Source organism: Electrona antarctica (assembly GCF_951216825.1).
Source record: "Electrona antarctica genome assembly, chromosome: 20".
Classification (NCBI taxonomy): Eukaryota; Metazoa; Chordata; class Actinopteri; order Myctophiformes; family Myctophidae; genus Electrona; species Electrona antarctica.
Window position 1 is genome coordinate 6,415,080 of NC_136801.1, and position 24,775 is coordinate 6,439,854.

The 24,775-nt window shown below is 42.1% G+C and overlaps 3 protein-coding genes across 4 annotated transcripts in view; 1 reads left to right on the top strand and 2 right to left on the bottom strand.

Annotated features, from left to right (window-relative positions):
* Positions 1-1,059, bottom strand: part of ncoa2 (nuclear receptor coactivator 2) — an 81,163-nt gene extending 80,104 nt beyond the window's left edge. The window contains exon 1 of the mRNA XM_079489297.1: positions 847-1,059. The gene's annotated coding sequence lies outside the window, so the exon portion shown is untranslated. The remainder of the gene's footprint in view (positions 1-846) is intronic.
* A 752-nt stretch (positions 1,060-1,811) lies between these two features.
* Positions 1,812-12,914, bottom strand: tram1 (translocation associated membrane protein 1). Of its 2 annotated transcripts, none has more exons than XM_079490252.1 (11): positions 12,637-12,914; positions 11,345-11,408; positions 9,041-9,159; positions 8,561-8,677; positions 8,407-8,465; positions 7,979-8,063; positions 7,628-7,698; positions 7,304-7,408; positions 6,747-6,890; positions 6,350-6,501; positions 1,812-3,807 (listed from the first exon to the last, which is right to left on the bottom strand). In XM_079490252.1, exons 1-11 carry the CDS (start codon positions 12,757-12,759, stop codon positions 3,737-3,739), a joined length of 1,110 nt encoding a protein of 369 aa, XP_079346378.1. In that variant the 5' UTR covers positions 12,760-12,914; the 3' UTR covers positions 1,812-3,736. The 2 variants fall into 2 exon arrangements, with proteins under 2 accessions (XP_079346378.1, XP_079346377.1); XM_079490251.1 differs by having other exon boundaries at positions 9,041-9,162.
* A 7,845-nt stretch (positions 12,915-20,759) lies between these two features.
* xkr9 (XK, Kell blood group complex subunit-related family, member 9) lies at positions 20,760-23,835 on the top strand. The gene is made up of 3 exons (XM_079490289.1): positions 20,760-21,077; positions 21,487-21,707; positions 23,146-23,835. The coding sequence occupies exons 1-3, from the start codon at positions 20,770-20,772 to the stop codon at positions 23,781-23,783; spliced, it is 1,167 nt and encodes a 388-aa protein (XP_079346415.1). The 5' UTR covers positions 20,760-20,769; the 3' UTR covers positions 23,784-23,835.
* Positions 23,836-24,775: the final 940 nt, after the last annotated feature.

A 24,775-nucleotide genomic window follows, 5' to 3' on the forward strand; every position in this document is an offset into this window, starting at 1 on the left:
GATCCGTTCTTTTTTGGCTAGCGACACCGCGGCCGTTCGTCCAAGACGAGCAAAGGAAGGCAGCAAGCCAGTCAGTCAAGCTGAAGTAGCGAGTTAGCATGCTGCTAATAAGCAGAGAGAGAGAGAACTTGGTGCCCCAGTGCTTCCCTGCGTGTGCAAAGTGTGCACTCACTGCACTCACTGTCACCCCGCTTCACACACACACACACACACTGCCTGTACTGTATCGTTCCGTTCCTAACGTCACTCAACACGTTATGTCACACGTATAACTTAAATGACCCGTGCAACAACACAACACCAAAAAAAACCAAACAAACAAAACGGGTCGGGACTCACACAACAACACATTGCACACTTTTTGTTTTGGACATTTGCATTTTTTTTTAATCGTCACACGAATCTTTCTTTTGCTCGACCGACACCACAGACCACACTAAAAGAAAATTACGATATTTTCACTGTAGTTTAAATAAAAAGTGTATTGCCCCCCCACCCCCCTCCTCTCCTGAAAGCTTTTTGTTTTTTGTCGAGCGAAGCGAAACGGCTCGCGCGACGACGTATAACAATAATAAAAAATAAACCCCCCAAGTGAGTTCCTCCGCCGTTGCAGTTAATATAAACACTGACACAACATTAGCAACGAAGCTAACGCTAGCAGCAGCAAGCAAGATCAAGCTAATGCCGAGCAGGCAGAGCCATAGAGAGAGAGAGAGAGACCGCTGGCTCAGTCCAGACACAACCGAGATTGAAGCCCCCTTCGTTTTTCTCGCGTTGTGACCCCACACACATTTCATAACAAAAACAACGGCGGAGACACACACTCAACGCAGCTCCGTTACTTACGATGGGTAAACTTTTAGGGCTGTTATCCTGGCCGTTTAAATCCCCGTTACCACCGCGAGCGGCTCTTCTCCTGACCTTCGCAGTAGTGGAACAACATTTGTGTGCTGCTGGCTAACTGTGCCGCCATGTTAAACTCCTCCTGCTCCAAACCCAACCAACGCTGCTGACTGTTTATCTCGCTGCTGCTGTCTGTCTGTCCGCCAGCCAACCCCCCCACCCCCTCTCTACCACCACCAATACACACACACACACGCATGTATGTAGGCTAGTACGCACGTCACACACACACCAGCAGATCACGGGGCACCCAGGATCAATTCAGTTACCGGGGGTCTGTGTCAACGTTCAGCAGTGAGTAACCTGTCAGATGACACTGTGTTATTTCCTCTATTCTATGACTTGATTGTCAGATCGAGATTATGATCTCACGTTATATATATATATATATATATATATATATATATATATAGTTTACACACACATACATATATACATATATACACACACACTTACTTTGAGTTGTCCATGTTGCAGTTGAATAGACAAATATTTGAGCAAATTGTTTTGTTTTTTTGTATGTGACAGTATGCACGAAATGACCTAGACTGCAGCCACGAATAAATAAACCGATCAGGGACAGGGATCATTACATACCGGTAAATATAATTCAATTTCAAAAGATGTTTGTCCAAAATCACTATACTGTACTGTTCATGAACTACTAGTTAGATGCGCCTTTTAAATCAAAATGTGTGCTACAGCGCCACCAAGTGGATTATGGATATCTAACCCAAATAAATCCCAGACCCTCTTGGTCACCATAGCAATTCATTATTTAAGTGTTTTCTCTTTTGCCTGGAGGTGCAAAGTCTTATACAATAACAATAACCAATAATAGGCCCATTCAAATCACCAACAATAGCAATATCTCGGTTCAATCTAAAATCAAAGTCCACTACACTTGATATGTCTGTAAATTACTTTTTAATGGAAATGAAAGTGAAATGGAAAGTAATTACCACATAGCCTATAAATGCTCTATCATACTGCTTCTCAATTGGCACAAGTGATGGTAGGCAAAACAGAAAACAGGATATACTCATTCTCAGTCCATGACTTTACGACAAATTATATTCTTGTGGACATTTTCAAGGTACGCAATGATACGCACGGGCAAACAAATACAAACCATTCCTCAAGTCATACATAGAAAATAAATGTGGACCACACAAGACTTTAATCAACCTTAATACAGTCTACCTTACCATAATCTTTAAAGACTCATTTCTTAGTAAAACATGAGTTTTGCTCATTGGTTTTTAGTGTTTTAAATAAAACTGGACAAAGTTGGAATACATGTCATTTGTATACATGTCGTTTTTCAAGTGATGTGTTCTATGGTGGGCCTCTTGGTATGCTGGGCTGACACTGTTAGATGTAGTTACTTGGACACCTTAGCTGGCAGTGTTCCATTAAATATTTAGCACACTACAGGGCTGAGAATCAACCCGTTGCCACTGTAATGTTACATCCTTGGTTCCCTTTTAAGCACTCTCTTCTCTATTCAGTACAGAACATGGAAAACAACTTAAGGTTTCTTGTATGTACACATTCTTGTGGTCCCCTGTAAATGAGTCAGTGACATACAAAAATGTTTAGGCTTTAAAAAATTAAAAAAACAGGGCCTGGGTTCATTTTACAGCTCCCAGCAAATGGAAACATCCTACATTTGTGTATGTTCCTGTTCTGCTAGTCACATACTAAATGATTTGTAATTTAAAAAAAAAAGATTGTGTTTGTGTGCAACTGTCAATTATAGAACAGTATTAAGTGAAGGAGAATTACAAGGTCCCAGCATAGTGTGTAAATAAATCTCTCAAGCTTCGTACACACATAGCAGACGAACATGCTCTGTGCTGCCTCAATGCTTTTCCAATGGAAGTCACTTGGTTTGACCAAACATTTTTGTTTGATGCGGGGGAGGGGGGGCAATCAAACACAAGTGTTTGGTCAAACCACATGACTTCCATTGGAAAAGCATTGGGGCGGCCATCAAACACAGGCAGAGCACAGCACAGTTGTTCTTTATGTGTGTACGAAGCCTCATAGAACGTATAAGAGGAGATACAGGTCAAGGCTCTGAACTAGCAATTATTTAAAAAAAAAAACGTCAATACATTTTGTTTAATTGCCAAAACAAAAGAACAAAAGAATCTGGTCTATAAAGCATCTAATAAAAATGCATGAAATGATCTGACTAGGAAAAACATCAAACACTGAAGTCATCATTCCTGAATTCTTAAATCCAAACACCCTGTACAAAACAACTGGTATCAATAGGCACTTTTAAATAAGATCTTTTTTTTTTTTCTTTACTTTTTTCTTTTAGTTTGTTTGTTTGTTTGTTTGTTTTCGGTTTAATTTGTGTTGGCACAGCAGAGCAATGATTCTTAACCCATTTTGGGCGGGAAACCCTTTTGGTGTTTTAACTAAGCATTATGTTATACTTTAGCTATTGAAAAATAGCAGATCTACAAGCTCATAGCGCGCCACCGAGTGGCGCGCTACGAGCTTGTAGGTCTGCTATCTTTTAAAAAACGTGAAAATATTTATTTCAGAAAACTGGAGGATTTAGAAGATTTTTTTTAAATTTCGAGGTCATGCCAAAATGGGTTAAATCAAGGCGTGCTGGACAAACTGGCAACAAGCAAAGCTAAATGCATTCTGGCCCTTGGAGTCCAGCTGGGAGGTCAGTCCTGTGTGGGAGGCTTCAAATGCATATTATACTGGAGAGCTGGAGGATTGGTTAGTGGGATACAGCCAGTGAGGCTCAGGGAGGGAGGGGGATCTTTGGGAGGGAAAAGACAGGAAGGATCCTGGGGGTGAATATTTATGACGACTTCTCTTTTCTTGCTCTTGGTGAATCCGCTCCGTTGGCACTAACTCCATTCACCCCATTGGCTGAAAACAAAAGACAGGTCAAAGTTACACCTGCTGGGATAATTAGTTATACAATACCCATTACCTAGTAGTACCATGTAGCGGTGCGAATACCATCAGGCGGGACAACTTCTTGCTTGCAATTAAGATTTCATTTTATTTCCTATACGGTTTAACAATACTAAAAAACAGGGGAAAAGGGAGGTAGAACAATGTTGGCATCAAGTTCAAGGGAAAACAAATCTGAATCGAATCTGAAGGCAGAGTGTCACTTCCTGCCTATAAGCACTCACAGCATGGGCCCAATCCCACTGATTAGGGATGACACTAGGTGTGAATGGTCCTATTGTCTTCTTTAAAGTGCTGTAAACAGTGCAATTCAATTAAGCTATTTCACAAACAATATTCAACATACCATATCAATGGGTTGTTTTCAGTTTTCACAACAGGGAGTTTGCGAGGATAATTCTTAATACTGTACTTTGATAAAAGGTCTGTTTTCATGGTAAATACACTCAACACTTAGGGCCAGACAGAGCCATAGAGTATAGACAGAGTTACGCAAACTCAGTTCACTTCATGTGGCCAGTCCAATGGTGGCTCTTCTACATAGACTGCTATTGGTTTGTCCCCAATTGGTTTGTCCCCAACATAGGGACAACCGGAAGTTTACGGAGTGCATTGGAGTCTATGGGCTCGCGCGAGTACATGAACCACGTGACCGGGCTGTTTTCTGCCCCCGAAAAACGAAAAACACTTCTATTAGATGGCTCTGGGGCCAGATTCAGGAAGGAAATTTACGACCAGGTGTAAAGGAAGTGCGTAAATGAGAGTGTATAATCCGTACGATCAATCTCACATGTCATTCACCAAAGGTGGTGTAATGGCTTCATTTGTGCGGATCGCGGGTGTATCTCATTTCGCCTCTTTCCCAAGCTATTCGCCTGGTGTAATTGAAGATCCACGGTCATTTCACGCCATATACGGCAACAGGAAATATCTTTCCTCGGGTGAAAAACGTCATCACAGCCAGGGCTGCAAAATGCACAGATCTCCAAGCTTACGACTGTGAACACGGTGCTCCGCGATGCATCGCACCGCATGAACTTGATGATCAGCTGATTTTGATAGGTGAGTCTCTCGCAATGTCAACAGACTTCAGTCAGATCTTCAAGCTAACAGCGTCGGTACCCTAGAGTTATATATAAACGAAACTGTCGGAACCAGGTTGGGAAGCACGGTGCACCGCATAGCAACTTGCAAACTTATTTTGGAACACGATTCCTTCACTCCTTGCTGAACGTTAATAACTGATAATAATAATTATTATTATTACTATTAATAAAGTTACTTTCACGTATAATGAGAAAGAAGTTAATTTGTACGGTTCAACCTCACGACCAAATGCTATGTAAAACTCGGCAAGGATATTATAAAAGCCCTTTCAACTGATGAATTGCACTGCACCTTTACAGAGGTAAAAATCAAATCCAATGATTTTCATCAGAGCTTTATTGATTACTGGGGTGATTGATTCCCTGCCCACCTAATTTCTCTACCACGAAATCTGGAAAGCAAATGGAATATGGATATGGACACAGATTTAATCAGATTCTGGACACAGAGTTTTACCTTTATTTACTGAGGGTTAATCCGTTTTTGGATTAACCCATTCTGTACGGGAACCCCTTTTGGTGTTTTAACTAAGCATTATGTTATACTTTAGCTATTGAAAAATAGCAGATCTACAAGCTCATAGCGCGCCACCGAGTGGCGCGCTACGAGCTTGTAGGTCTGCTATATTTGAAAAATCGTGAAAATGTGGCACAAATCTTTGAATATATATTCTTTCAGAAGACTTTTATTTTTATTTCGACGTCAGGCCTAAATGGGTTAATCATTGTTCTGGAAAAGCTAGATTTCATCCAGCCGTTTCCTCATCAAATGGTAAGACATTAGGCTATTCTGTGTGTGGCGTTCATGTGATCAATATACCGTAGCCTACATTATTATACATTAATTCCACGACACAAATGGGTATGGATAGGTGCTCATGCAGGGACATTTATGGCACGATAGTCTTATTTAAATCATTAGGTGAAACTTAATTTGGCTGAGTCTGTCAACATGCTGAGCGACCTAGCTAATAATTCAGCTCTGAATGCAACTCATAGCCTACAAAATAAATACAAATACAAAGAGTGGAATTTGCATCATGTCTATATTATGCATAACATAAGCTAAGCAACACCTTTTTTCTTTTATATATGCATGCATGTAAATGTTTGGCATATAGATATCTTTTTTGAAGTTTGGGACCATTAATTGATTCAGCATGAAGACTAAAGCATTCTAAATACATATACGCAATTACGCATGCCTTGATCACTGGCACGGCACCCTCCGAGCTGACGTGGAAATGAGCGGAATGTACGACCAAAGTCACGGCCAAGTTCAAATGATGAATTCCACACATAATGTGAAAATGGTCGTAAATGTCCGTACCATCAAAATATGAGCGTCAACGGCGTTGTGAATCTGGCCCTCAGTGTTTTTCACTCACCTTTGTCTTTCTTTGACTTGCTCTTGGCAGGAGCTTGTTTCTTCTTCAAGGTCTGAGCCTGGGCATGCTCCCTCCACCGGCGGAGCTGGAAGTTGATGAACTTCCACATCATGAAGGCCTGAGTGATACAGATGGCGGCCAACAACGTAATCCTGGCAGAGAAAGAAGAATACGTAAAATGCAAAGTTACGTGAGATGCCAGTGTAGATAGAGATTATATTGATGGCTTCTCCTCATTACATTGGAAACTGCACTGAAGTATTTTTGAATGATCTAGTTGAAAGGCAGTTGCTTGTAAACTTCCACAGCAGAATCTTTAGCAAGAAACGTAATTTGAATAATAAAGTGTTTTATTCTAGAATAATATTGCCTCGTTTCCCTTTTCACACAAACTTACCGAACAAAGAGTACATTAAAGTTTCCTGCAGCCAGATCAAGGCCTTGTTGATCAGCTGTGGCGAGGCCAAAGCCCACAGTGAGTACAGATAAGGACAGAGTCAGCAGCCGTCCAAGGACAAACAAGATGGCCCATATGGTAAACCTAGAATGCACATGAGGTTAGACCACAAAGATATCTATACTCAAGGTGTTCAATATAAAGCATGGGCTAGTGGACAATTTCCTCTCATTTCTGTAATTCTAAAAAGAAAAATAATTTAGAACATAAGACTCAATAATAATCAGTATCTCAGTTCGGGTGAATTAGGATTTCCTTAAACCTTGTTTTCCTTGTTTTTTTTGTTTTCTTGTTTTCTTTCCAATTCTCTTAGTTATAACAGAACAATGTAATAAGGATAGGCATTAATAAGCTACCAGCTTTCCGCCTATACCTTTTCGATAATGTCAAATGAGTTTAATACATGATTCTTCTTGTAATGTTCCAACGGCATAAGATCGAAATAAACCATTAATTCATTAATTCATTCAAACAAACAAAAGGAGGTGAGAACTCACCCTGTCTGCCTGTTCTCGTTGCTGAAATAGACCAGACGGGAGATGTGGAAGAGGAGTTCAACAAAGTAGTGCAGCACTAGCAGGACTAAACCCAGACGATTCAAGCTGAGAGACACAAAAAGAAACCATTATTCTCCTTTGTGGACAGGACAGAGGCAGACCCTTGAAGAGCCTTGGGCCGCGCTCTGATTACCTATGATGTTCTTTCACGCGTTACATTCTCTTCAAGGACAGGCTTACAATGAAAGGAAAACGTAGCACATGTACAGCGCAATCAATGAACACACTTTTAAATTAAGGGCTTTGCAAAGTGATAGTTCTTACTTCAGAATATAAGCGCCTGCGATGTGGAGCAGGTACAGGAAGATGTACACCAGCTGGCGCGGAATGTCCTCCTGAGGAGAAACCAGAGAGACAGCCATATAGTCGGTCATGAACACAATATTTACAGCAGTGTGCACATGGATCTGCATGTACACCATCTTCCATTGTCTCTGTATTAATAGCAGCGATTGTACACAAAAATAATGGTTCTTTAAAACAATGCAATCATACTGAAGGAAGTCAAACAGGAAATAGCCCCTGGGTCCAACTCAGAGCCACGTCATGCTATTATTTAAATATTGGGTCAACCATACGTGCAGGTGTGTGCATAGTACTCTGCAACGCACTTACCCTCTTAGTCTTTTGGAAGTACAGTTCTGGCAGTGCATGTAACCAGTATCCCATCTGACAGATATAGTAGAATTTCATCTGGAATCTTAACGGGAAAAAAATACCCACAAACAAACAAACACACACTTTTTTGACATAATCCATCTGGATTGAACTCTACCAATGCAAGTGTTATACAGACCCACTGTGAGCATACAAATGAGTGAAATCCAATCCCATCTAATTCCTGAACGCTTATGCAAATGTGTGCTTAGAAAGGCAAAATGGCATGCTTGGCAAACCGATGGCTTCAACTAGGCTATTCGAGACTGGATTAGCTAGTAGTAAGTAGTACCTACTGTTTATATGCCATTTTACAACTGTATAACAAGAAATACTGAACTTGAAGACAAAAGCAAAGTCAATGCAGTTGGTCGGTGAATACTCACGGCATCAATGTATGGGGATAACCTTCCCACAGGCTCACAGGATTGGATAAGAAGTTTTCCTGAAAGAAATACCAGGTAACCGAGTTGAAAGTCACAAATGGCACGTGGACAAAATGAATAATGAAATACCAGTGAATGCCAGTGAATTACATACCGACATCAGGATGCTTGTACCCCAGCCAAAGGAGAAGAGGTAGAAGGCACTGAGCTGGCCAGACTCATTGAACTTGCTGTGCTTGGTCTTGGAGAAATGCATCTTTCTGTTGATTTTCTGTACAGATAAACAGTAAATGGTAAATGGTGCATTTATATAGCGCCTTTATCCAAGGCGCTTTACATAGATTGTGCATTACATTCACCCATTCATACACCGATTGTGGCGGAAGCCATGCAAGGTACCAACCAGCACATCGGGAGCAATTTGGGGTTCAGTGTCTTGCCCAAGGACACTTCGACATGTAGACAGGAGGAGCCGGGATTCGAACCGCCGACCCATGGATCATTGGACGACCTGCTCTACCTCTTGAGCCACAGTCGCCCCAAACTCGTAAACAAACAATATATAAAAGTGAATTTGGATGTAAATTGTGTTGGGTTTGTATGTATGTGTAAATATATACTATATAACACTTACATCTAGTACATACTCCTGGATGATGGCATGCATAATAATGGCCACAAGCATGTAGAAGAAGACTGTAGCCAGGTCCTTGATACCGTGATGGAAATGGTTGATAGCCGTCTCCTCGGGGCCTTCTGTAACACAGAGGTCACTGAGTAAATCAACAGGTACAGTAAAACCTTTTCATACAAACAACAGCCCTTGATTAACATTAATTATGGAAGTGCTTGAATGGCCTAAAAGCTCTACTCTGTGACTAGCCTCGGAAACCCCAGACGTTTTTATTTCCAGGGAGAAAACTCTGTGACGGTCTGTCTGACAGTATGGGGTTAATGTAAACTAAAGTTGTCATAGAAACCGATGACAGTTGTGTGAACATATGCATTTAAAGAAAAGTAGTAATAACAACGCTGATAATAACTGTACTTATGTTACACCTTTAGAGCCCACAGCGAAAACTGCTTCACCACACTGCAACCATCAAGAGTCAAATCAGAGTAAAGAATAACACAAAACGTAGCGGTGCCCATCTCATTCTAGACTAGTGTATCCCTTATATCAAACATAATGGGTATGACCCAGTTCTCTACTACATACAGACTGAAGCAGAATCCCATGTGTGTACAGTCACACGTCACAGTCGGCATAAGTCAAGTAAGTATGGGGCAGTGAGAAGAAGTTATGTGACACTGTCAGTGTCAGTGAAGTGCAGCCAGCATGTCTGCATCAAGAGGGGATGAGGATATTTTTTACTAATTCCTCATAATGGCTGCTCAGAACGAGCTAGTCCAATCAATAGAACTAGGTGATAAGACAAAAATCAAATGTTACAATATCTTAAACCGTTTAAACGCCTGACCTAAGTTTTCTGAAAAGCTTATTCAAAAATTACAAAAAAATGGTTGATATATGTTGCTGTACACAGCAACAACCTCAAAAAGGGGTTCACGGAGTGAAAGGTATAGTTGCTGTATACGTATAGGGGTTCCCGGTCTAAATGAGTTAAAACAACATCGATATAATAATCAATGTATTGTCCTGCTCTATATCACACATATAACTCCATATGGAAATATCATGCGCAAATACCACAGCACCTACAAGAAACATAAATGACTGTACAGTATGTAAGCATATTTGCCGCAGAGAGGTTTTGGGTGGTGCACCTGCGGTTATTTATCTTATTAGATACAATGAGTAAATGAGTTACAGAGATATCCAAGTATAAGGTCCCCTCTGATAAGGGCACAAGCTTAACCAGCATCTGGCATTCTGCATGCACAGCGCAGACGGATGGTAACGTGTTCTACAGAGGACTCAAACTATGGTTGAAATCAAATCAACTGTGTTCACATGTATAGCTTGTTACTAGAGTGATTATGTTTACTTGTGTATTTGAGATTATGTAATGGGTACTGTAATTTTGCTGTAAATATTATTAGAATGTATAATATTTTGTATTTGATTGGGTGTTTTTTAAACTATAGTGTCATTGTATTTTTTAGAAAAGTCTCCTGTGGACAAGTGGTGAAAATTAGCACATGTGCTAACACACTGTAAATGATGCATCTACAATTTGTACAACTGTGCAATGAGCAATGCAATTGTTATGTCCATATCAAATAAATAAACAAACATAAAGGCATCTAAAATATAGTTAGTGACATTGGTTTCCTAACATTTTCATGTCAAGGAGTCAGGACCCCCAATTAAATCGATATGTATTTGGCCACAGACCCCCATTTGAAAATATTTTGTGCCAGGGAACCACATGACATAAGAGAACTTTGAGAGCCAATACTGTAAAGAACACATTTCTGAGGATGTACGTATACGTGTACCACACTAGACACTTTCTAATCTATCAGACGTTGGCAAAGAAAATGCTAACCTTGAGATGAGCAGGACTTGATTTGAGAGGCCTATATTGCACCTTAGGCCAAATTTGCCAAGAACAACCTTGCCACGAGAGAACTTTATAAATCAGACAGACTAAATATAGCTCCAAAGGAAAGCAACGTGCTCTCAAATGGGTTTTCGTGTAAGGCCATGCGAGTACCGCTCTAGAATCCTAATGAGTATAGTATCTAATAAGACATTCCAACTTACATCAAACTCATGCCTTTTGGCCACCGCACTCGAAATAATAAACTACCATCTGTCTGACTCACTCCACACTCAAAACAGCACAGAGTGCCACAGACCTATTATTTCTATACACTGTGTGTGTGTGTGTGTGTGTGTGTGTGTGTGTGTGTGTGTGTGTGTGTGTGTGTGTGTGTGTGTGTGTGTGTAACAAATAGAATAAAAACATACCATTTGTTGAGATAGTGACGTTGTATTGGACCGTTATGAATAACACCGCAACTTTTGAAGTGACCTGTACAAAAGGGAAATGTTTTAGACGATGTGATCATTATGATGATATATGTCGATAATATGTACATTAATAATTATATAATTATTAACATTACCAAATGTCGGTAAATATGTGATTATGTTCTTTTTGTGGCATATTGAACAATGTACAGACTTACATTTGACCATACACGATTCCCCATATGTCCATATGTCAAGTAAGGGAGTGATATTTTCGGAGTGGCATTTTCATTAGGGTTTGAAATGTAAAACACTATTTACAATTATGATTTATCTGGGCCTTAATATGGATGGCAAATAATATGTAATGTACATGATTCTTTTAAAAGCTAAGAACATTAGATGATGCATGCATGTGCACCTCAAACTCAAAGCATACGTATATGCATCACTGAAGTGTAATGACCAGAACAGAACTGCAACTCCCATGATGCAAGTAAAATCCAGGAGGAAGTCGGTCTAGTCTAGCGCTCAGTTTCACTAAAGGATGAAATGCACTTGATTTCAAAAACTCATATTTGAGTGGAAAACCGTAATGTAAAGCCACATCACAGCGCTGACGCTAGTCGACGTGTCTATCTGAAGCCTTCGGGGTGTTTTCAAAACCATCTTCGCCTCCTCCAAAGTCAACTTAGGCTTTCTCGATCAAGCAGGTTTTCGTTGACAGTCGTTCTGTGATTGCCACGTATAACACACTCTCTACGCATAAAACCCAAACCATGTTGTTGTATTGCACAATACTGTAACCATGGCGTCTGCATCGCCACTCAAATCTAACATAATGTGTCATTCCGTAAATCAGTACTGCACGCAAATAACAGCTTTATGATCCGTTACATCTGTAATATAATGATTCGTAGTAATGATTAATAACACGAGAAGGCGCGAGAGGTGGACGAGGGATACCAGTTATAATGTCCATCACGCTCTCTCAAAAACCAAACACTTATATCCACGGCCAAAATGATCGGAATGGCTTTATGAGCCCCGAGATGAGATAAACGAACCAAATAGACCAAAAATGATCAGGAAAAACTTTCCATTTCAAGAGGAAGTAGTGTGAAGAGCAGAGGCAGACAGCCATGTCAGTTTCCAACAGGGGAGATGAGGACAGTCCCCTCTGCATCATCATCACTCACTACAAGCGACCTGTTCACTGCCAAACAATATACATTCTCTCCAAATGGACGGACATTAAAAGGCCATTCAACATGTGGACGGGACCATACCTCAAACATGAGCCCGAGGAGGAACACCATAGCAACACAGGAAACAATATCTGCATGGTTCTGGATGACAAACTCGTGGCTGAGCACCGGCGGCGTCTTGGTGGTCTTTTTTCGGATTCCCATTTTGAGAGAGAAAGATCAATGCAACTTTTCTCGGGCCACGGCACCAATGCGATGCAACGCGTGTGTTGTTATTTGGGTTTTTGTTTGGTCGCTCTTTCTGTCCTGCTCCTCAGTCACAACCATGGGCCAGGCAGAAATTGAATGGCGTGTCACTCTTCTTCTTGTGGGAGGTTCTACAGAGGAGGACCCCGAGCCTAGATCCCATAGCCCGTGTGTGGGGACGATCGGCCGGGCTGTGATTGGCCAGTTGGTTGTCGGGGCAACCGTATTTTCGCTCTTCTTTTTATTAAGTGGTGCAACCACTTCTATAAGTAGCTTTGTGTGTTCCTGGCTGCCTGGCTGTCTGGCTACCTGTGTCTGAGCACGAAAATAGCATTTGGTTGGTTTAAAAAAACCAAGTGTCACTGTTGTGCAGCCCAGGGTAATCTAGTTAGAGAGTAATGACACTCCCGTTGACTCTCATTGTAACAATGGAATGCGGAAGTGCTCATTCTATCTCAATGGAATAGTTCCAGCCATAGGAGCAATGTTTGGAACTATCGCCCATAGGCACCCGCTTTGCGGCGAGATCAAAGCGTGTCACCACTCTCTTACTACATTACTCTGGTGCAGCCTAACACACACATACATATTAACTGTATATATGATGATTTCAGGTGTATCAGTACAGTACAGTACAGTACAGTATACAGTACAGTACAGGGACCCCCTGGGAGGGCTCCAGACTAAAGTTTTTCACCAACATCCCGGAACCGCCCCAAAATACAATTTGAACTGTCCCAAAGTGAATGTATACAGTCCCGATTTATTTTTATTTTTAATGTTGATGTCATTCTAACCATTCACACTAATGTGAGGGCAGAACATATAACGGTTATTTAAAGACTTCCAGCATTGCTTTTGAAAGTGGCAAGGAATCATAATAGGTATCAAGGTATCATAATAATCCTTGATAAATGCATTAATCCTTGAAGTACATGCCTTCTTGCTTCTTAGAATCTTTAGATCAGCCCCAGAGGGGTAACCAACATTTTTGGAGGGGTTGCCATGTGCATTTCTGAAATATGTGCAAAGTAATGAAAATCTGAATAAAAATAAATATATCCATGTGTTCTAAGTTAATATTTTAGTAAAAGCACAGTCACAATACAGAATATTTAGTAGGTAAAAGCTTTCGGTCTGCGTGTGTGGAACTGAAAACTTTTTTCACTGACGTGCGTCAGAACCTCAGGCTCAGACAGACACAGGGCTGATCAATGCACAGCCTCAACTTGCCCACTGTGATCTTCTCACTTGCGGGTCGAAGTTGTCAGTGTGGGGTGTGGGTAACACCTCCGGTGTTTGGTGTGTGATATCTTTTTGTGGATCTTAATTATCTTACCAATAGCAGAATGCATCCAGCACATTGTTCCATCCACCGTCCACAGGCTGTTGAGAGCCACTGTTTCATGTACAGTATTAATTTGCGACAGTTTCCTTACATATATTATATAAGTTTTGGCTGTTATCATATGAAAGTTTTTGAGTGGTGCAACCACTCCTATAGACAGCGTGTGTGGCTGAGTCTGTCCCTGTGTCCGAGCACGAAATAGCGTTATAGCGTTTGTTCACCACCAAGTGTCACTGTTTCACAGCCCGACACACACAGGCCAGGGGGGAGGGCCATTAACACAACCAATATAAGGCAAAATGTTCTAAATTTCATTATGCTTTAAGTAGCATGTGACGAGTGACGTGTCAAACTAGCTGGTGAGTCGATGACTGTAATCCCTCCATCTCACTGGTCTGCCCAGGGTGTCCTCCCAGTGGGACGTGCAGAGGGACTAGGGAGACGCTCGAGAGGCATCCTAACCAGATGCCCCCACCTAAACGAACTCCTTTCCAGGCAAGAAGCAGCGACTCTACTCCGAGTCTCTCTCAGTGGCAGCGGTGGCCGAACGGATTGCGGAGCGGTCTTGATACCGGAAGGTCGCCAGTTCGAATCAGCGGTCCGACACGTTAAAATTACCACCGCTGAAGTGCCCTTGAACAAGGCATTGAACCACTATGATGAAATGTTCTATGAGCAGGGCCTGGCTGGAAACACGTTCTTGAGCTTAGCCCAGATACCCTGGGTAATATAGTAATCATTTCATTTCATTTCTCAGGTGACTGAACTTCTCACCCATGCCACACCCGTCGGAGATTGACTGATTGTGATACTATTAAAGTTTTTTTTTTTGCTGGGGACCCCCTGGAACGCCCCAAGGACCCTTGGGGGTCCCCGACACATGATTTTGGAGAACCACTGTAGTAGCAGTAGCACAGTTAAGCCCTGGCCTCAAAACTTTAGATGTGTGAAACTGGAAACCACGTGTAAATTAACATAGCAACCACTTCTAAAATATCAGACTATTTTTTTTTTTTTACATTTCTGTCGCCTCGAATTGAAACGTCAGCGGTTGCCTGAGAACAAACATAACCCATCATCACAGGGCTTCCCTCTGGGCCATGGGATCTTGTAGCTGAGAAACGTTTCATCCACAGGCGAGAACATGGTTGTGTGTCGCCCCCTGCATGTCTGGAGTAAGGATGGCACCATAGTGGACATAGTGGAATTTCACGGACTTCCAATTTGATATAAAGTTGGCCATGGCAGGGGCTGAGGGGCCACCATTAAAAACGATTTTGTCTTAGGCACTCCAATTTAATAAGATATTTTATTGTTTAGACAATAGAGAAAGTCTGGCTTAATTAGTCATTTTGCTGCAGAGACCCACAGGAACCCCCTCAAGGAACACTGCAGCATGGGGGTTCATTTTGAGAACCACTGGCCGACCGCAAACATAGTTTTTGTGAGGAAAAAATCAAATAAGGAGGAACATATATATCAGCAAAAAAAAGAGTCTGGGTGGGAGATGTTTAAGAATGTACAGTTAGAGTTCCCTACAGTTTTCCAACGAAAGGCCTATTCATAATCCAATTTTAGGTGATAACTACCTAACTAAGTAGCCTGAAAGAGACCTATGGACCATCTCCCAGTTGAGACAGCCGGGAACGTCCTATTGGTTCACCAGCCAGCCCCCCCTCCTGGTGTGTGTGTGTGTGAGTGTGAATGGTAAATGGTGCATTTATCCAAGGTGCTTTACATAGATTGTGCATTACATTCACCCATTCACACACCGATTGCGGCAGAAGCCATGCAAGGTACCAACCAGCACACCGGGAACAATTTGGGGTTCAGTGTCTTGCCCAAGGACACTTCGACAGGAGGAGACAGGAGGAGCCAGGATTCGAACCGCCGACCCATGGATCATTGGACGACCTGCTCTACCTCTTGAGCCACAGTCGCCCCGCACTGTGTGTGTGTGTGTGTGTGTGTGTGTGTGTGTGTGTGTGTGTGTGTGTGTGTGTGTGTGTGTGTGTGTGTGTGTGTGTGTGTGTGTGTGTGTGTGTGTGTGTGTGTGTGTGTGTGTGTGTGTGTGTGTGTGTGTGTGTGTGTGTGTGTGTGTGTGTGTGTGTGTGTGTGTGTGTGTGTGTGTGTGTGTGTGTGTGTGTGTGTGTGTGTGTGTGTGTGTGTGTGTGTGTGAGTGTGTGTGTGTGTGTGTGATGCATGTGATTGCATTCACATGCCTGTGGTATAGTAAGTTCAGTTTATGTCATGCTCCCATGGCTTACAGTATGTCTTTGCCACACACAGAGACACAGTGTGTGTGTGTGTGTGTGTGTGTGTGTGTGTGTGTGTGTGTGTGTGTGTGTGTGTGTGTGTGTGTGTGTGTGTGTGTGTGTGTGTGTGTGTGTGTGTGTGTGTGTGTGTGTAATGGCCACTGTTTGTATTGTAATGTACTGTAGCCACCTTTTGTATTTGTAATCAGCATAAACCTAAATCAGCAATCAAATACCTATGTGTAAAACAGGGCCGGTTCTAGCTGTCGCACTAGGGTGTGCGTCCCTGCACGCATAGGGAATTATTTTGGGGGATGTCAAAATCAAATCCCTGTAAACCCCCAAAATGCATAGAAAACTATGCTATCAATTTATCTATCCATCTTCTCCTTCTTTGACCAATGTAACTCAATTTCCATCAGCACCCTGTCGGTTTACAGGCAAACAGTGTTCAGGTGGGTCTAATTTCTCTAAAAATGCTGCCCACCGAATCAGAAATGATATATGGTACAGATATTTTGTGATATTTTTTATATTGGCTAAAAATAAATATTCCCCCCCACCCCCTTTGGAACCGGCCCTGGTGTAAAAGTGCTCAATATCTTGCCAGAGATATACTCCTTTTAATTATAGAATTATGTTTCTCTTTGGAATGGGTGCAGGACTCGAGGAGCACTGATAAAGATTCTAATGCTACTTGCATCCATTACCATCCCATGCAAAGATCAGTCCCATCACCATTCTCTTCATTTGTACTGTATAAAACAGTGATTCTCAAACCTTTTCATGTTAAAGCCCCCCCAAAATTAATATGTACAGTATTTGTCCGCAGTCCCCCATGAGAACATATTTTGTGCCAGGATTGTGTTGTTAAAATGTTTCTAAAATACTCAAAATGAAGACCTGTAGAAATTAGCCGATGTACAAGCTCACAGTGCATCCCTTTGTAGATTGGCTAATTCAAATGGCCCATCATTGACCAGACAGTGGCCTTGTGGTCAGAGTGTCCGCCCTGAAACTGGGAGGTCGGGGTTCGATCCCTGGGCGGGTCATTGATCATTGATTCATGTCCTCACTGTATTGCATTACTGCTCTTGTTTTTTAATGTTTATGCCTTGCTTTTCTTTTCTTTTTTTCTCCATTGCTCTGTAAAGCACTTTGAGCTGCATTTCATGTCATGAAAGGTGCTATACAAATAAAGTTTTATTATTATTATTAATTATACCAAAGACTGTAAAAATGGGACCCAATGCCTCCCTGCTTGGCACTCAGCATCAATGGGTTGGATTGGGGGTCAAATCAACTAATGATTCCCGAGCGCGGCGCACGCTGCGGCTCACCGCTCCAAGAGAGATGGGTCAAATGCGGAGAACAAATTTCACTGCGGTAACGTCTGTGACTAATCGTACGACTTTGACTTTGACTTTGACTTATCTTTCCAGGGTGTACAGGGTTAAAGTGGTTAAACTGATTGTGATGCTATAACTCATTTTAGTTTGGACTCCCCATAGCCCCGTCAAGGACCCCTAGAGGTCCCCGGACCCCACTTTGAGAACCACTGGTATAAAACATGGATTTCACAGCTGTAAAGTGAAAATAGCAATAACTGGAATGGAATGAGAAATGACTTGACTGGTCTCTAGCTCTCCAGCAGACAGAGGGCGGTGACTACTACGGCCTAAGGAATTATAATTTATGACTAATGCGGTAAATACGTTCTAGGAGGACACACAAACCAGCTTTTCAAGCCTCCTTTTTTCAATGCAGAGAAATTCTAACATACCACTTTTTACGTCGAAAAGGGATTCATGGCCCCACATTAAATTTGCTGTTTTTAATGCAAAAAAAAGTGAAATAGCCCCTTTCTACAAGTCTCTTAAATGTTAATGCTGGTGTTTAATTTATCTTGAGACCTTCCAATAAAACTGAATCGTCATGCTGTCACCCGTTTGGACTTTTTGTGGTCCTAGTTTCCACAATACCCGCTGCCTAGTTGTGGCAGCGGTGGCCGAACGGATTGCAGAGCGGTCTTGATACCGGAAAGTCGCCAGTTCGAATCAGCGGTCCGACACATTAAAATTACCACCGCTGAAGTGCCCTTGAACAAGGCATTGAACCACTACGATGAAATGTTCTATGAGCAGGGCCTGGCTGCTGGAAACAAGTTCTTGAGCTTAGCCCAGATACCCTGGGTAAATATAGTAATCATTTCAGTTGTCACACAGCCCCGCCCTGAGGGAACTGGGAACTTTTACATTTCAGGAAGTTAGTCTGTGGCAAAGACATCAGGGAGCATGACATGTAAATGTACTATACCACACCACAGACATGTGAATGCAATCACATGCATGCACACACACAGACACACACACACACACACACACACACACACATTTAACATCTTTATTTGCATTCACATTTTACAAGAAATTTCTTGAACACAAACAATAGTGGATGCGCAAACTTGGAAAAAAAAGCTCTACAACAAGTGCTTCAGGATACAGATCACGGGTACAGAAAGCATCGCCTTCTCCATATATGGCGACTGCCAATTCACACACACACGCACACACACACACACACACACACACACACACACACACACACACACACACACACACACACACACACACACACACACACACACACACACACACACACACCCACACACACACACACACACACACAGACACAGACACACCCACACACACACCCACAGAAACTTGTCACGTGACATTCAAGAAAGAAACTCCACTATCCCATGCTGAGAGTCACCTGCCACGTACTGTAGCCTACTATATATGCTTGTAGTAAGTAGAGGCTGTAGAGCACTGTGCAATGGACAGAAGAAACCTGTAAGTACTATTAAATATCATTTATTTTATGGTTGTTTTGTGCCACTATATGTTTGATTAAACTGTGATTGGTATTATGTGAACAATTCACAATTCATCTACACTGCAGGGTCTGTATCTAGAAATAGATAAATAATAGATGTATAGATAGTTGTTAAATGAAATATATGTGACTGAGGAAAATGGGTTTGTGTGGGACCAAACCAAAGAACCTGCCAGTCTTTTGTGATTTGGTGCTACCTGTAAATTAATCTAAACAAGTTTAAATTACCTGTATATCAGGAACAGGATATAAAAAGCAAAAAAAAACAAAAAAACAATTTTAACTATCGTATATGTTAAAATAGTTTTAAGAGTCAGTGTATTAATGTGATCTAATCAAGGGATTTGAATATGTCTCTCTGGTGAGTGCCATAAAAGCATTGCTGGGAGCCTGGGACATTGCAATCTAGTAGATTAGATAAGTGAGCAACATTATTATCATGGTTTCAACCCCTGTTGATAATCCTGCTTGTTAATCTGTCCCATAGGCCTATCTCACAGCCCGCTTTCCACGCCCACTTCCGGTAAATAGTGGTGTCTTTAACATGAGCATTTACACGTTGTTTTCTCTGGAGAATCTAAGTACATTTTCTAATGTAAAAATGTGACAGACCAATATTATTATGAAGCAAACAAGATGGTAAATCAGGTCGAACAGATAGAACAAACCTTACCTTGAGAAAACAAAAGTTGTAGACTTCTTAAATTACCTCGGTTAACATGTAGTGTCTATGGAGTGACGTCACGCTATCACCACTAACCCCGAAAGGGGGCGTATTTAGGGGGGCGGGGAAATTCTGTGAGATAGGCTTATTGCACAGATAAAGCCAAGGGCACTGTGAGACATGAATGTAACTTTCACTTTCACTTAAAGGTATATTCAGTGATTTCACTTAATTCAAATATCACTTATTTTTTCTTATTTTTTGGATAATCCTCCCTACTATAAAGTGTGCTGACCATATAAGGAGTTCCTCCCTGTCCCCAGTGAGCCCATGGGGTCAAAAAACCCTAGTTTCGGTTTGGGCTTTGGGTGGCAAAGCCTTCATCCAATCAGGATGAGAGGGGCCTTCCTCCAATCATGATCGAGTGGGGCGGGCCTTGGTGCACGTGCTGTTGGTCTGTTGTACTTCCCCCACTGTAGAGTGTGTGCATGTGCATTGTGCACATCTTGTTACCGGGGTGGACCGGGGTTTTTTCCAAATCACTGAATGCTCCTTTAAGCTTTAAGTTTAATTTGCACTTTTATTCATTAGTTATGTGAAGCACAAAAACATATGTATGAGAGTATCACTATCTTATGTTTATGATGTAGGTCCTTTGTGGTTGTCTTTACAGATAGTCCAGAACCTGCAGCAATAAGACATCCAACGAGACACCAAGGAAACAAACACGGAACCTGCATCTCAAACCACTTGACACCTACATTCCATAAACAACAAAATCTTCAACAGAAACAGAAACCAGAATGCACAACCCTCGCTACAATATACTGCGATGGATATTAGCCTTAACTGGACTGGTTCTGTACGTTGTGGACATCGGGTCAGATGTCGGACTGGGGCTGGAGTATCTTAGAGACGGACATTATGCATGGGGTGGGCTGACTCTTGCGTTTGTACTGACTGGGCTGATTGGGACTCAAGCCTTCAGCTATGCCTGGTATAGTGATGAGATACAAGAAGCGTCACTAATATCATCTATGACTGATGTATCAGGGATGTCCAAAAATGCATTTTTTGGCCTCCATCTATTTGGCATGGGCATCTTCACCAGGTATGAGACCCAAAATGATGATGATGATGATGATGATGATGATGATGATGATGATGATGATGATGACAAAGATGCTGTGTTGCAGCTTTGACCACAATAATGAATGTTCCTGTCAATCTACTGTAAACAACACATTTTTGGTACATAATACCAAGATATATTCTTCTCAAGCAGCACAAACTACTGCAAGTCTACACCCTGTTGGTTGACTATGATTGGTATGTGAGCCATGCTGCTAGTGAATGATGATCGTATAATGGTATCTGTAGCAAGTGATGTTGTCAGTATACTTCAAACTGGATGGACTGCATTGTGTACTGCATTTCAGATGCAGACATCTGGAAGAGTCTTGAGAGTAAACATGCTTTCTAAGTTGCCTCTGAACCTGTTTATGCCTGTCCACTGTTAGGTATTATCGCCTGCTGAAGAAAGGGTTTCGTGTGGTGTGGACGAAGACACCTTTTTATGCTAGTGAGGAGAAAATCACCCAGCAGCACAAGATTGTGGTTGACATGGCTACTGATCTGAGCATGCTCATCATGTTTGAGGCGTTCCTGGAGGGCGCCCCCCAGCTGATACTCCAGGTCTACATCATGCTGCAACATGACACCGAGCCATCCAACTTGCGGTGTGAGTACCAGTAAAAGACGCCTGAGGGCGAGAAGCGACATCGCCATATATGGAGCGTGTCTTGAGTGTACAGGGTTTGATGAGGCCAGATCAACATATGGAATGTCAGAACAGGTCAGCTCCATATATAGAGATCTAAGGGTGGCAGTGGGGGCAGTGTCTTGAGTGTACAGGGTTTGATGAGGGCCCAGGTAGGGCCGGGATTTAATTTTCGGGCCAACAGGGAGACATCGAAGAGGAAGGATGGATGGGGAAGGATCAACATATGGATATATGTCAGAACAGGTTCTGACATATATCTCCATATATGAGCTTAATCCCTGATGATGTCATAGTAATGTTACGAGACCTGGGCACAATACTGTATATGGAGGCTTTCCCCATGTATGGGGATTTTGAGTGATACACTGATAGACAAAAAACGCACGATTTCATAGTTAACAATAATGTACTGTGGTAATTGTTCAGTATAAATCAACACACTTGTCTATTTGAGTCTCACTATCCATAGGCCTATATTCAGAATTTGGTGGCACCATCAACAAAACCAATGCAAGCTAACATTAGAGCTGTGCATGAAGGTGTGTGGCCATGTTGTGATTTCATTACGTAATAGGTACAGCAGGGTACCAGCACTCACTTTTTATCCACTTTGTTTATTAAAGGTATGCTGCAGGTGTGGATACCTTTAATAAAACAAAGAATCCTAAATGGATAATAAGTGAGTGATGGTATTCCTTTCTATAGACAATTCCTACCAGAACTAGTCGGCTTCTCCTCTCTTCAATAGGTACAGGCCCAGGGTGACATACTCCTCTCTTCAATAGGTACAGGCCCAGGGTGACATACAGACACTTCTCCTCTCTTCAATAGGTACAGGCCCAGGGTGACATACAGACACACAGCCTCTCCTCTCTTCAATAGGTACAGGCCCAGGGTGACATACAGACACACAGCCTCTCCTCTCTTCAATAGGTACAGGCACAGGGTGACATACAGACACACAGCCTCTCCTCTCTTCAATAGGTACAGGCCCAGGGTGACATACAGACACACAGCCTCTCCTCTCTTCAATAGGTACAGGCCCAGGGTGACATACAGACACACAGCCTCTCCTCTCTTCAATAGGTACAGGCACAGGGTGACATACAGACACACAGCCTCTCCTCTCTTCAATAGGTACAGGCCCAGGGTGACATACAGACACACAGCCTCTCCTCTCTTCAATAGGTACAGGCCCAGGGTGACATACAGACACACAGCCTCTCCTCTCTTCAATAGGTACAGGCACAGGGTGACATACAGACACACAGCCTCTCTTCTCCTCTCTTCAATAGGTACAGGCCCAGGGTGACATACAGACACACAGCCTCATCGTCATCATTGCAATAGCTTCATATATCAACTAATAACTTTGATCATATCGGTTACCTTTCAGGTGTAACCACGGCACTGTCCTTCTGCAGCATCGCCTGGGCTTTGGTGGACTACCAGCGCTGGCTGCGCAGATCTCTACCCCAAGTCAAAGAGATGCCATGTGGCTTCCCACTAGTCATCTACCTCCTCTACAAACTCTGTACTATCACCGCCCACATCCTCAGCTACTGCCTGCTCCTCACACTGAGCATCTACAGTGTCGTGGCCATTGCTTTCGTCTGGCTTCTGGGGACAATCTGGGCCTACGTTCTTAAAACGGACTTCTGCGGAGAATGGACAAAACTTGAGAGGCTCTACAGGGCGATGGTAGGAGTCGTCCTCACATTCAGCTTTTTCAATGCCAAAGGAAAGGACACCAAATTACCAATGATTTTCTATTACTTGTTGCACTTCCTCTTAAACACTTTGGCTCCGATTCTGCTGGTAGTGATCAAGCCAGAGGTGCTCACCTCTAAGTATTTTTTGCCAGTCACTTGGGTGATCTTTGGAGGTACCGTGCTCGGGTTGATCTGTCTTTGTGTTTACTATGCTGGCCTGCATCCCAGTAAAAATCAGAGGGCAGTAGATGAACCGGATGGCCTGGAGAAACCAATACAAACAGCTGCCATGCGGAGAATGAGGAACTTCATGCAACCTTGAAATGGCTCCTTCTTCCACAAGAATCACTATATTATTATGAGAGAGCACAAAAGGCATAGGCTACAGTGCTGCCGAAGCTTAAACTTTGCAGTATTGTTGCAAATGTTGGGACATTACTGCAAGCACTTTCTATGATATAGATATAAAATGTATCTTTAGCCTTCCTTAGGAATTGGGTGACTTGGTTTGATGATGTCATAGTAATGTTACGAGACCTGGGCACAATACTGTATATGGGGGCTTTCCCCATGTATGGGGATTGTTCACATTCCTACTGTACATTTTTGTGCTGTTCTGCTGTGACGTGTACAATCGAAGTGTTCTTTCTGCTCATTGACAATGACTTGGCCAGCCAAAAAGTGAAAGTGAAAGTTAGCTACCGGTAACTTATGTAATACATTCAGTGTGTAAGTCTAATCATTAACAGAAATGTGTGTGCGGCGCGCACACGCACATACACACACACACACACACACACACACACACACACACACACACACACACACACACACACACACACACACACACACACACACTTTAAATAATTGTATTTATATTTTATTTATTTTCTACAATTTATGATTGTATTTTATGATATAATGTATGTCATAATGTTTGATGTGGACCAGGGAAAATAACTGCTGCTTCTTTCAAATGAAATGAAATTTAGCCATAGAAACCTTGCACTTTATATATATTTTATGAATGGATGACTTCAGCAATATTGTAAATACTTTCGTTTCTTGGTTGTTGTTGTTTTATTGTCTTTGTCTCTTTCTTCTTTTTCTCCTTCTGAAATGTACACTCTGAAGCGATATTGCCCTTTGCCCCTGTTAAGTGTTGACCTGATGCCATATGTAGTCCTGAAGAAAGCAAGGATGTTACAGAGACACTGGAGATGGAGTCACTTGGGGGGAGGGAGGGAAGAGGGGTGAAAAAAAATAATCCTGGGAAATGCACTTGTGTCCTATGTATGCATAGAAATGCTGTTA